At 41.6% G+C, this 14,105-nt stretch overlaps 1 protein-coding gene across 1 annotated transcript; it reads left to right on the forward strand.

The window, feature by feature from the left end:
- The first annotated feature begins 1,446 nt into the window (after window positions 1-1,446).
- abhd15a (abhydrolase domain containing 15a) lies at window positions 1,447-13,904 on the forward strand. The gene is made up of 3 exons (XM_085380738.1): window positions 1,447-2,351; window positions 10,612-10,964; window positions 12,830-13,904. The coding sequence occupies exons 1-3, from the start codon at window positions 1,803-1,805 to the stop codon at window positions 13,488-13,490; spliced, it is 1,563 nt and encodes a 520-aa protein (XP_085236864.1). The 5' UTR covers window positions 1,447-1,802; the 3' UTR covers window positions 13,491-13,904.
- Window positions 13,905-14,105: the final 201 nt, after the last annotated feature.

The raw sequence follows: 14,105 nt of genomic DNA on the forward strand, positions 1-14,105 counted from the left end.
TGCTTATTAGAGACTTCGATAGTCTGATGCACTGCACAGAGGTCGGAGTTTTCCTTGATTAGCTTTCAAAATGAACCGATTTCACCAACAAACAAAAATGATTGCTTGTCCAAGAATAGCCGTGGCTGTAATCGTTTGGCAGCAAGAAGGGTAATATATCATTTTCAGAACCAGTGGAGGAAAAAGAGTTTTCTGGGAAATGAAAACAGAACTTGAATGCAATATTTAAGGGGACTGAACACATATACACATTCTAGAGATTAAGTTAAAGAACTGAATTGAAGCTGGTCATCACCCAACTTTAGAGCATCACTGCACGCATGGATGCACACAAAGTGCAGAAAAGCAAATATTTGGTGCCTGTGAGGCGTGTTACCACAATGCTTCGGTCTCTTGTTTTTCTTTATTCTCTGCTCAATGTTTTGGTGTCGGCTATTTGTTCTTTCTGGCTAATCCAGTGGACTGATGCAGGCTTGAAACCTGCCACAAAGACACAATGCACTATCGCCTTGCCAATTTCCGTTTGGGTGTGTTTCCTCTTGCCTGTACACATTACATCTCCACACTGTCACTGTGAGATCAGGATGAAGCACTTAGTTGTGCTTCTAGACTGAGTGTTAAAGATATATTTCACTGCAAAAACAGATGACAGCACTAAAGCTTTTCACAAAATTAATTAACAGTATTTTAGTAATAGCTTTAGATTCTACTGATAAAGATTCAAATGGGATATTCCATGGTAAATACAAATATGGGTTCACCTCGTGTCTGATTTAAAAAAATCTTTTATGCATGGTGTTCAAATGTCCCGCCCTTCACACAGTGGAGAAGAGAAACATTTGTAAATCGTTAAAGTGTTAAATTTCTTTTCATTCATTTGAATTTTGTAGTATGCTGAGTTCGGGCACCAGAGAGATGAGTGGGTACAAACTGGATCTCCCCGCAGTTAAACTGCAGAAGAGTCTGTGTGTCTAATGACAATTGTTCTTTTTTCAGCCTTTCCCACAAGTGAAAATCACAAAAACTGTGCCACCAAGCAAAACTGAAGATGAACAGAAGCCTTAACAGGGTCTCCACCAAAAGTTCACAGATCACTCTTTATTCATTTTTACCTCTCTCACACTTTCCGAGTACAAGGTCACATCTGATAATGGTCGTGCGCGGTACACAGGTCTGCCTCCACCGTGTGTGAAGAGCAAAGTGCAGTTACGGGAGGGTGTGGTTCTTTCCATGAGGCTGATGGAGACGAAGTGTACGGGTTTGTTTGTTGTTGGGTTTTTTTTTAAATCGTTGTTTACAGGAAGTATTTTCATGGGAGAGTAAATAACAGCACAGATAACCACACATACCTGTTCTCCCCTATAAGGGGTTGGTCTTAATGGGACCCATCGTGGGGGGCGTTTCCAGCAGCGCGTTGCTCACGGATATTTCTCGCGCTATAGACTGTTGGGTGGAAGCGCTGGTGTCGGGAAAGTGCAGTGTGGATAAGTGAACGGAACTGTCCCTGCGTGTTTTATAGCTAGATAATCACAACTGAAGGCATTAACTAGCCTCTGTTGTGGGAGCTGGAATGACAGAAACGCTGCGTAATCGGGACCGCGCGGTTGTAATGACCGGGGACTCGTGCGCTTTGGCACCGGAGGGAGCACTAAGCTTTAACTGAGGAGTTGAGCACCAACAGACAAAAGCAGCAAGGTGCAAGACGGCTAATCTTTCTGTTAACTAATTTGCAATATGCAAATGTAGAATATAAAGTGGAAAGTGTTCGCGTTGTCGCATTTTGCTCATCCCGAACCGTGCCAATGCTGGAATGGCTTTTGGCTCTGTGCTTTGTGATCCTGGTGGTCTCAATCTGGCCAGGCTCCAAATATTTCTGTACCGAGAGCCAGCGCGATGCTTTGCTTCAGAGATTTGGAATTTTACAGCAGGTGGCGAAAGGCAAGACGGAGAAGTGCGTCTCGGAGCGAGAGGGGAGCGACGATGCCCAGTCGGCCTGCGTGGGCGCTTTGACCGGTGAGAAGCAACGCACCGTGGCGCTAATATGTAAACCTTCCGCGCTGGCAAACTACCTGCTGAAGCACTGCTGGACTTTCAGTAACTACTCACCGTGTGTCGGCTGGACATGGCGGGCCAGCGCCTTTCTCCAGAGTGTTTACGAGGCGTGCTGGCCGTACGAAAGCCCGGTCCAGTTTGTGCGAGATAACCTGCAGCTAAGTGATGACGGAGTGGTGGCCTTGGACTGGGCTGTGCCATCCTACCAGAAACGTCGCAGGACTTCGAGTCACTCCACCAGTCCGGTTCTTCTCATCATTCCAAACTCTTTTGGGAAGATCACTAGAAATGTCCTGAAGGTAACTCGTGCGTTATCGGCATGTCAATAAAAACTTAACTGAGTGTAAAGAAGTATATTGTGGAACAAAGAGGAGGCTAGTAGTTTGTATACAGCGTATTGACAACAGGAAGCCATTTGTATCTGCTTTAGAGACAGAAGCAGATACAAATGGCTGAAGTCCCCAGCAGATGAATCTCAACTTGTGTTGTGAACTTTTACAGATGCCCTGTTCCTCTTATCAGTGTTACAGCATAAACCAACGTGATGTAAATACAGCAGTCGCTTGGGAGTTCGTTCTGTCTTATTTGGGGGAGGTTTTTGCATCAAAAATACAAGTGTAGCAGTTTGAGTATTTCAAGAGCTAAATAGCTGGGCAAATGATTAAAAATAAAATAAAACCAGAAACAAATAAGGTAATTTTTAATGCACACCCTTGCACAGTGAATTGCCATCTTAATTAAAAAGAGAAGACGCCAAATAGCCATTTGAGCTCAAGCCATGGCAAGTTGAGTTGAAAGGAAAGAGCAGAGCAGTGAAAAGAGCAGATGCAGTGGCTGCGCCAGTCTTTCAACTGCTCTTTCAATACACTGAGGTAATTGAGTGAGGGATTACAAAGCATCGCTTGACTTGTGAAGGCCGGGGAAGTGCAAGTGCTGCTCCACATGAACGCTTGTTGGTTCATTCACCGTTCTGGCCACCTGGTATCATGCTTCATTTCATACTGTTAGCTTTGTGTGTAAAGCACTCACAGGCTTACTGTCAGCCCTGTGTCAGAAATGACAAGTCTGCAGGAATACTGGAAAATCAAATGTGCCTGACATTAAACTAGGGCAACTCTTTAAAAAAAAGAGGAAAGGATAGAGAGTGACAATAAGGAAGAAATAAGAAGAAGCAAAGAAAACGGAGAGTGCAGCCTACAGCTTTACCACAAGGAAAAGCCTCTGAATGATGTAGAGATGAAGAGTAAGTGATCGGTGCAGCATGCATTTTTTTTTTTTTTTTTTTTTTTTTTTTTTTTTTTTTTTTTTTTTTTTTTTTTACTGGCACCCATTATCAGAATACAGTATTTACAATGAACCCGGTCATTTACGCTTGGGTGGGCTGGAAACTGAGGCACCACAAGGGATGTGCACCAATTAAGATTGCTTCTGCTATTGGTGAGACTCACTATGCATAAAGCAGTCACAGTCTCTGTGTGTGGGAGGGAGAGGCAAAGATAAAAAGAGCTCAAACACAACCATGCATCTATATCTGTCACACAAGACTGAAACCAAGGAACATGTAGATTCTTTTATGGGCTTGTGGTTCCTGTCGCCTCCTCTTTAACGCATCCCATTCCAGGGATTTATGAATTTATGAATGAACCACCTCTTCATCAATTATTCATACTTTTACTCACAGTTTGTCTTAGACCTCTTTCGTCTCTCTCATTCTGGTACGGTTCATATGCATTAAACATTGTTTATCATATCTATTACTTTTTACTGCCTTTATATTCAGGTCAGAGTTTTAAATGTACTTGCATACCTCATACCCAGCTGCTGGTAGTTGCTGGTGGCTGTTTTGCCTTGGAAACAGTGGAAACTAACTCCCACCAGTCCTCATAAACCTTTCCAGTTAACAAGTTGCATCTTGCTTGCTTAAACTGTGAGACTGAAATTAAGAAATACTTTACTGTGGTTTATTTCTTGGCCTGGTGCAGCAATGGAGAAATGCACTACATGGGGGTTTAGATAATGTTTTGGTTACATGTAAACTACACTTTATCACTTACATTTTTTTAACCATTTCTTTATGTTACTGTTAAAAAAGCAGCTTTCAGCTTACGAACGTCTTGGATGGAATAGCTGCGTAGCACTTGCTCAGTAAAAGTGGGGAAATTTTTAATATCAACACTCATGATTCTGTCAGTGAGGGATGCAATAAAACCTCAACATTCCCGATTCTGGAAAAAGAGTATGTTTATCAAAAAGCTAACCAGCAGTATTAAACAAAATATGACAAGCACTGCATAAATGTGCCAAAATCCTGAGCATACTGTTCATCAAATACTTTACTGTCTTTTTCACAAGAAAAAAAAACCTGATCATGGATCTGTTTTCCGTCTCCCCCATCAGTTTTTATAATTTATAGTGTCAGAGCAGTGAGAGAGTCCAAACCATCTCAGCCGTGACTCCCAAAGTTTGTCTCCAAACTGCTCAACCTGAGTTGTCCTTGCAAAAATCTGATTTCCATCTTTTAAAGGTGTAAGATGTGCATATGTCAAGATATGTATAAAGATGCGCACATAACCTCAATGGCTTCTTCAGTAAGTGCGCCTTGGTAATACCAGCTGGTGCCACATCGTTGCACTAGCTGCAGCCTGAACCGCTGATACAAGGGAAGATGAATCCATGCATGTTGTTTTTCTGCTGCCATAGCCCATCTGCTTCAAGTTTCAACAAGTTGTTTGTCCAGAGATGGTCTCCTGCATACCTCGGTTGTAACAAGTGGTATTTTGAGTTAGTGTTGCCTTCATATCAGGTTCAAGCCATTTCCCCTGACTTCTGGCATCACTAAGTCATTTTCACCCAGAGAACTGCTGCTCTCTGCATATTTTCTCTTTTTCAGTCCATTCTCTGTAGATCCTAGAGATGGCTGTGTGGGAAAATCCCAGTAGATCAGCAGTTTGTGAACTGCTGATCTACTTTCTCAGATCAGCGCCTCCGGCAGCACCAGCCCTGCCACATTCAAGACACTTAAGCCACCTTTCTTCCCTATTCTGCTGCTCAGTTTCAAGTTCAGCAGGTCGTTTTGATCATGTCTACGTGCTTAAATGCACTGAGCTGGTGCCAGGTGGCTGTAAAGCACTGGTGCCTAATGAAGTAACCAGTGCATGTGTAAGTGAACAATGCAGACTGCTTTATTTTATACTTAAATTTTATATACTGTACAGAACATAACAAATTGGAAAGGGTGGAAATTAAAACTTTCTGAGAACCATTCACAAAGTTCTCGATTTAATGCAACGTTACATCCACAAATCAGTTTCACGCTTTGCTTGCATTGGTTTTTGTAAAGCAACGCAGTTGCATCATAAACTCACCCATTTCTTCCAGCAACACAGGCTTTTGTTTCTCTACTGTTTGTGTGTTTTACTCCAAACAATTAATATGAAACAGCCTTTCCTTTGATTAGAGTTCATACAAATAGTTGGTCATAAAACTGCCAACCATTTAAATAAACCAGGACACCAGAAATCGTGATTAATACATAACAAATGCAACAACTTTTTTTTTAAATTGTAGATTTCTATTTTTGATTTAAACGTCTAAAACTAATAGCCTAAAGTGAATGGCGGTATAAACGGCAACATGGTAATATATTGCAGCAAAAATTTGTGTTGACGTTCTGTACATGTGACTGCTGAATAGTATTATAGCAAACTGTTAACCAGCGGACACATTGTTGTTGCCTCTGAAGGGCTTTTGATCAAGTAGCATTCCTAATTGAATGTGAGCACCGCTGACCTTTAGAAGCCTTCTGGTATTAATGTCTTTGTCGCTGTGTGAGGACAAGGGGTGTTGCGCAGTGTGTGCAGCCCTGGGTGGAGGAATTTGTCACGGAGCTGACAGTTTATCAGCACCAGCCAAAAAGTGCTGGAGTGGCTGTTGCAGTACAATTAAACTTAAATCTCTAACAAAACCAACTGCATAGTGTTAGTATAATATATCCCCACAAACTAGAACATGTACATTTGATCTGACATGTGCTTTGCAGCGACTTTAAAATCACAGAATCTTTCGTGATCAAGTACCAAATGGTAATGCTGAGGCTAAAAACGTCAAGTCCTTTTGAGGTTTAATGATAAAGCTTTTTTTTATCATTATTGTGGGTAAACTGCACCGTCTGATGTTTGTTTACACTGTGCGACTGGAAAATACCTTAGTAGGCGGGCAGTTCTCCTAATTTAATCACAGCTGGAGCGCTCATTGTTTGTCACAGCTCTAATATGCTGCTGAAACCGTAAGATCGCTCTGCGTTTCTCTGCATCACCAGGAATTTAACTGAACCCAGAAGTGATTTATATTCATATGTGAATAGTCCTTTCTCCTGTGTGCTCCTCTCAAATCCTGATGATTTGAGGAAGAGGCTAATGAATGAGCAAATGAGTGATGTTCTGGTATAAGAACTCAGCGCAGCACTGACCTAGTAATGTGTCTGGCACAGTAAATCCTCTTTTCATATAGACAACGAAGAAGTGGCAAAACTGCTACTGCAGTCTTTCTCAGCTGGTAAATATTTAATGCTCTTCCCGCAGCCCGTTGGGATTCCTGAAGATTTAAAGTGAAAGGTCATTTAAAATCCAGCCATTTATTTGCACAAAATGTACAATAATCTCACCGTCGTCCCGAGTCACAAGCCTCTGTGTGTCTGTGCACTCTCCTTCTCTTGTGCTGAGATAAAGGATTAGAAGCACTGCAGATTTAGAGGGAAGACAAATCTTCTCCCTGTGCTTCCAGACAACATAATGGGTCATTTGGTCTAATGGTAATATTTAGAGACTAGACTGCAGCAGTTTCTCATTTTCAGTCCCTCTCTGCATGGAGAGCTTTTCACAGTAATTTAGAAAATCACTCGTCATTTGTGATCTGCTCTGAATCAAAACCTTCCCAGAGTTAAATCACAGTCATTTTTTTTTCCAGGGTAATAAATGAAGACGAAGAGGTTCACTATTTTTTGATGTTGTCTGTTTGTCATGTGAAAAGGAAAGTTAGAGAACTAAGAATAACCCGTGATTCAGTAAGTTGTAGACCAACCTGTAGCAGCAATAACTCAAATTATGTTTGTGTAAAAATTGGCGTGTAAAAATATAATCATGAGCAAATAATATTATTGCACAGGGGCAGCTATTTAATGCGGTATGCACAATTAAATTCCTTGCACATAAATTCAACAACCTGCATGTGTAGATCTCAGCAGCCAAAAAAAAACTCATCATGCACGTGAGAGTGTCTGTTTGGTGAGCATTGCAGCAGGTTAATGGGGAAATTATGTTTGCATGTCTGCCTGTTTGCAGTCCTTTTGCATGCTCAGACAGTCCATCTACCTGCAAAGAGCGTCTGTTGTCAGACGGGGACTATGTCATAAATATGTCATACAGTCCATCTGTGGGCTCCTGCTGGTGATGTTGTTGGTCTGTCAGCAAGCTGCAGAGAAGAGAGAAGTTCTAACATACAAATAGGGATGGGAATTGATCAAATTTAGCAATTCTTGTTCCATTTTTAAATCTCGTTTCGATTTGATTCCTTATCAATTCTCATTGGCTCAGCTTTGAGAGTCTATCAAAAACATGACATTTGTCTAGAATAAATTACGTTATGTGGTCAAATCTTAGTGTGTGTTGCAGGTATTTTCCCTCTATATTATGTCCAATGTTAATCAAAGAAAATAATGTAATCTTACACAGAACACTTTTCTTTATAGTACAATATGTTTTCTCCGTAAAATGACCTGAAAAACGCTGCCTCATAGTTAACAATACCCGGTTACAACAACCAAACACTAGTTAACAATATCAACTTATAGGGTAAAGTTCCACACACCAATTTCACTCAGCTTTAACATCACTCTGGGTTCTTAGCTAGTTTAGCGTTAGCATGCTGTCTGTGCAGGTGCTTGCAAATGCAGATGTTTGCGCTTTACATCGGCAACATTGTTGCAAAATCTGCAACATTTTTTTTCAATAAAAATAAAAGTAATGTCCATATCCACGCTGTAGACTGTCACTATTTTCATCCTCCCTTCACAAACTAAAATCAGCTGATTGTTGCACAAGTGCAATTGGAACTGATAAGCGGATCCAACTGCCAAGAAGAGCAGCAATTGAAAGGAAGTGAGCTACTGAGTTTATTGAGTTTATTCCCATCTCTACATTCAAAAAGCTGAAATGAAATGCTGTGTTAAAAACAATTAAGTGTCCACTGCAGCCACTGTCTGTGTTTCTTATGGTGTTTTTCTTTTTTTAAAAGCCTTGATTAGGTTTTCTTCATGCTTCTTCCATTCCTAGTCAACTCCACTGTCACAGCCTTCCCTGTTCATAAAGCTTATAATGGTGGACAGCATCGCCGTCATATTGAGCAGAATGCATTTGGGATTTTGGAGGACTGCACAGAGGCACATTTGCTTTGGTTGAAAACCTCTTTGTGGGCCCTAGATGGGCAAATACCTGTGCAAACTGATGCAATCATGGTACCATAAATAAAGAAATAAAGTGTTATTGCTCTCACAAGCAACTGTGCTCTCAAAGCTGAATTCTGCTTTCTCTGATCAGTCTAAATTTTGACAGTTTGGAGGGCAGAGTCCAACGGAAGCATTAAAGTCCATCCATTGATGTCAGTATTTCCGTCATTACGCCGCAAAAAAATAACTATTGGCAGTTAATTCAGCAAAGTTTATTTGTTAAATTGTGAACAGATATGGTATTAAAGAGCAATTATGTTGCTGTCATAGTGTCATTTCGTTTGAGGGTATAATCTGAATGTCTCAGTCACAAAGGTTGTGGAATTACTCGTTTGAAATCACTATGAGAAGTCTGATTAGAGCGAGCACTGCCTGCAAGAGCGTGAATCTGCTGTAGCACTTGTCAAGTGGATACTCTTGTAATGGATTCTCTGTGTAGTTGGTTGCTGAGTTCTACCTGTGTATGTTATTGAATTTACATGTGAGGAATTTAATTCAGAATCAGAGAGACTTTATTAATCCAGAGGGAAATTGGGTTGTCATAGCAGCAAATATACAACAAACATCAAGCACTTATATAAAATGAGGGTAGAAACAGAGATAATGATAGATAAATATTAAGATGAATAGATAAATATAGAGATATAGGTATAAATATAAAAAGACAAGTGCGCATGTAAATATATCTTGTGGTGTACAAGAGTGACAGGATGCATTGAGGCGTGATTAATTCTGTTCCACACGTGTGGACCTGACCCAAGTCGATGAATTGAAGAGTGTGATAGCAGCAGAAAGGAATGACCTCCTTTAATGTTCTTTCAGATAGTTCAAGGAAGCTGTTGCTGAAACTGTTCTTCAGCTTGTCCCAAGTGTGGGAGTCATTGTCCATGATTGCCCGCAGTCTTGTCAGCATTCTGTCACTGATCACCTCCTCCATGGTGGCGAGCTTCATGCCAAGAACAGACTCTGCCGATGAGTTTGTTCAGTCTGTTTGCGTCCTTTGCTTCGATGCCTGCACGCCACAGCAAAGAAGATGGTGCTCACAACAACAGACTGATAAAACATGTAGAGCAGCCTGTTGCATACATTGAATGATCTGAGCCTTCGTAGAAGTCAGTGTTAGCTGAGCACTCCAGCTCGTGATCCAGTTGAACTCCCAGATCCTTATAGGATTGCATAAGCAGCATTGTGCCTGTGCTTGTGAGGTGAAATACTTTGCTCATAATTATATTTTACCACAAATATAATTCCATGTTTAAGCTCCCGCCACAGCTTCATGAACCAGTTTGGGCCAAGTTTTAGCTGTTGCACAGATGTCCTCACATCTGAATCTAGAATACAACTTCAGATGAGAGGAGTTCATGGTTGACTCTGTGAGTTCAAGGTGCCCAGGTCCTGTGGCTTCAAAACAAGCCCATATCATCACACCTCCACCACTATGCTTGACAGTTGGTATGAGGTGTGTGTGCTGATAGGCTGTGGTTGCTTTTCTCCAAACATGGTGCTGTAGTTCTTGTTTTAAAACTGGAGAAGCCTTTTAGATGAGAGGTGAAAACTTTTTAAAATAACCTTGGAGAAGTCCAGTTACCTTCTTTTCAAAGTCTTAAGACTACCATGTCCTGGATGACGGAGAACCTACAGATGCATAACCCATTCTTCCGCTGTCTTTTTCTAATTGTACTGTCATTTACTTTATATTTAATATGCTAACTTAAGCCTGTATAGTCTGTAGCTGTTTTAAGTGTATCTGAGCATTGATGTGTGCTGTTGGGAGCTGATAGTTAAACCTATGCTGTAAGACAGTCGTGTGCACTTTAAGCAAAGTTAGATACTTAATTAATGGACACTTAATAAGCAAAGCTTTCTTAGTTTTACCATGTTCTGATTTCCTACAGTAATAGTTTTTTTTTCCATACAATAAAAGTAATGTTATTCATGTTTGTGTGTTACAGCTGTGAAGATGCTGTGTTCTAAAAAAGTTTTCTACTCGTGTGTGTGTGTGTGTGTGTGTATAAATAAATAAATAATCAATCAATCTGCTTTGTTTCTTTCAACAGTTGTGTGAAATGGCACTGTCCCATGGCTACCTTCCCGTGGTATTCAATCGCCGCAACCACAACAGCTGCCCACTTACAACCGTGAAACTGCAGCAGTTTGGTGATCCTGCAGATCTACGAGAGGCTGTGCGCTACATTCGCTACCGGCAGCCTGCGGGTAGACTGTATGCAGTGAGCGAGAGCTCAGGGTCGGGCCTTCTGCTGTCCTACCTGGGGGAGTGTGGATCTTCAAGCTACGTGACGGCGGCTGTCTGCCTGTCTCCTGTGTTCCGCTGCCAGAGCTGGTTTGAGAGTGGGCTGTGCTGGCCTCTGCAGGGGGCGTTGGTGCTGTACCAGAAAATATGTCTCAGCAGGTACAGAGAGGGGGGGGGGGGGGGGGGGATAAGAACCAGTTATCCATAGTTTTTACATGATGTCAAAACTACTGGGACATGCCCACCTCATGGGCAAAAGTAGTCCTTTGCACTCCAGCCATTATTTGAATGTCTTCAAATTGAACTTAGCCGAAATATCAGATAGTTGCTGTGCTATCAGATGCATACATCAATGTTTATTTACAGCTGCCAGAAGGGCCAGCGACACACGCTGTTAGTGGCAGCTCATAGAAATGTTTCCTACCTGACACTGGAAAATAATCAGTCAGCTTTACTGTCATGACATGACATTAATGTGAAAAATTTATACTACCAGAACTTTTCTGGCCCTACACTGTAAATGTTCAAGTTGACAAATTGTAAGATTTACATGTAGCTTTGTTTAAGCTTGCTATGTATTACTTACCTTTGCTTTAATGATGAACAATTTCTAGTTCTTCACCTCCCAGACGGTGACATTATTTACCCATTCAGATCAAAATACATGTACCTGTCTATACTTTACGCCAGGATGACATCTTTCATCCTGGCACCGAACTGCAGGTCTAGGAGAGATATTGTCACTTTCAGGGACTTAAATAAAGCTGCCGGGTCAGAATATGGATCACAAGAGATCCAAGTAGTCACCAGACTCAAGACTGGTGAAAAAAGCAACACTTTTGGCCTGCAGTACTGTCCACTATGAGCCAGATGGAGTAATGTTGTGACCACGAGAGCAGTGAGTCTGTCACATGACTGAAAAAAACTGTGTATTGACAGACTGATAGTAAAACAGTGGCCTTAACTCCACAATATTACCACTTGGGTTTTATTTTTATAGCTTTGGCTACATTTTGTATTGTATGATGATTTATGCATATCCATATCGCAACAGCGAGTCAAAAAAAGGCAGATGATTAAATAAGTAAAATCCTCCATAATGTAAGAAGCTCGTCTAATTATTTGACTGCTAATTTGTCTTGTCCATTCTGACTTATTCTTGGGGTTTATTGCTGCATCCCCAGAACAACAGAAGACGAGACAAAGTGTGTATTTGTCCAAATACACGGTAACATTTCAGGAATTCAGTGCTGGAACAGTTTTATTCAGCTTAAATTGTCAAAGTGCAGCCATGTAAGGATAAGGGCATTGTGTCACAAGGTAATTCATTTGAGCTGCTTGCATGCTGTGGCTGAAATTAACATAGCATGAGCTTGTGCTATGTTTGGGTTTGTGACACAGGATGTACAAATTTGACCTATACTAATGAGTAAAATATGCATTGTACACTCAAAGTCATGAGGCCATGTGATCATGTGGCATACACAAAGCACAACACCAAAATAAAAGAATTCTATAAATACAACTGTATGAAAATTTAAGTTTTCTTTTAATGATATTTGGTAGCTTGCAAAGGGAAGAAAAAAAGGAGCTCAATAAGGCTCCGGTTCGAAGTACAACTTAAAATTATGTCCTTTAAGACGGAAAATCGCAATGTTTTTGTGGGCCGAAAGGGAGAAGGAGACTTGTGTGACAAACAGACAAATAAGTACTCACAAACCTTCAATTGGAGAGGCACATACAATTTAGGAAACAGTCATGTCACTGTAGCAACAAATAGCTCGCTCAGTGTTGAGTCATTGATTCTGAGAGACATCGTGACCATGGCAAAGTTTCTCAAATCAAGGCCAATGAGGAGTATGAGACCCATGCAGCTCTTCAGAATTGATTTACTGTTTTTTCATTTGTCTTTGTAACCATCCCTCTGTGTGTGTGTGTGTGTGTGTGTGTGTGTGTGTGTGTGTGTGTGTGTGTGTGTGTGTGTGTGTGTGTGTGTGTGTGTGTGTGTGTGCTTGTAATGATAGATACAGGACCGTGCTGGCTGAGACCCTGCAGACAGACACTCTGTTCTCCAGCCATTCTTTGCGTGGCCTGGAGGAAGCACTGTTTTGTCAGCCTGGATATCCTGACTCTACACCTGCAGCACCAACAGGAAACGGCTGTAGCAGCAATACATCAATTACCTGGGATGCTTACTGGGAACACAATGAACCCTTAAGAGATGTGGATGAAGTGGCCATTCCTGTTTTGAGCGTGTGTGCTAAGGATGACCCTATCCGTGGAGATGCCCAGTCCACAGTCCCCTTGGAACTTTTTGAAACAAATCCACATTTTTTTCTCCTCCTAACTGACCGTGGAGGTCACTGCGGTTTCTCCACCCAATCTGAAGGGAATGATGCTGGTGCTGTGGGTGCAGTGGGCTCCGTGGCTGCATCAAACAGAGGGATGGAGAGTCACGGGATCAACTGGAGCCACAGAGCTTCACTGGAATTCTTTAGGGCCACCACGGACTTCTTCAATGCAGAGGAGAGAGCGAAGCAGCTTGCTTCAAGGAGGAGGGGCCTGGGAGGAGCTGCAGGAGGAAGATTTTTTCGCCACCGCAGTGTCAGTACATGTAAAAGAGTGCCAGCTTGTTCTCATAATATCCATGCTATTTACAGCTGGCAGAGATCCTACACACGATGAGGAAGCTTTATGGAGATTAAAGGTACCCTGTGGAGTTTCTGTGTAATCACATTCAGCTATTCCATTTTAGTAAACCAAAAAGGGAGAAAGTTTTAACTTTTACATTCAGATACACTTTAGTCCTCAACAGAGCTGACTTTTCTGCTGGCTCCTTTGACTCGTCTTGCCTCCCATTGTTCATGCGTTATTGTATTATACATGATGCTCGATGCACATGTAGATGAGTGGAATGGTGTAACGCCATATGTGTGTACATGTGCATTGTTGTGTATGTATGTGAACTCATAGCACTGCTAAAACTAAAAAAAAAAAAAAAAAACACCACAGGGCACGAGTGACGTCTGACTTTAATGCTTCTAATGTTTTTTTTCCGATTTGGGATGTGAGGGGCCAAATTGTTCTCTGGATGTGTGGCACTCACTTGAAAGTGTTATGACAACCAAACTTTGAAAAGTGCTGGGATTGTGAAGCACTGAGTCGGTGTGTGTGTGTGTGTGTGTGTGCGCGCGCACATGCGCGTGTGCGTGCATTGTTTTCACACTGCTAAGTCGGGGCACAAACTATTAGGATAGAAAAATGACAGACCACAAGATTGCAAGCAGTTGTTATGTTCAA

The sequence above is a fragment of the Rhamphochromis longiceps genome, linkage group LG14, assembly GCF_057381845.1.
Source record: "Rhamphochromis longiceps isolate RC_006_pf linkage group LG14, R_longiceps_female_GT1.1, whole genome shotgun sequence".
In the NCBI taxonomy this organism is placed as follows: domain Eukaryota; kingdom Metazoa; phylum Chordata; class Actinopteri; order Cichliformes; family Cichlidae; genus Rhamphochromis; species Rhamphochromis longiceps.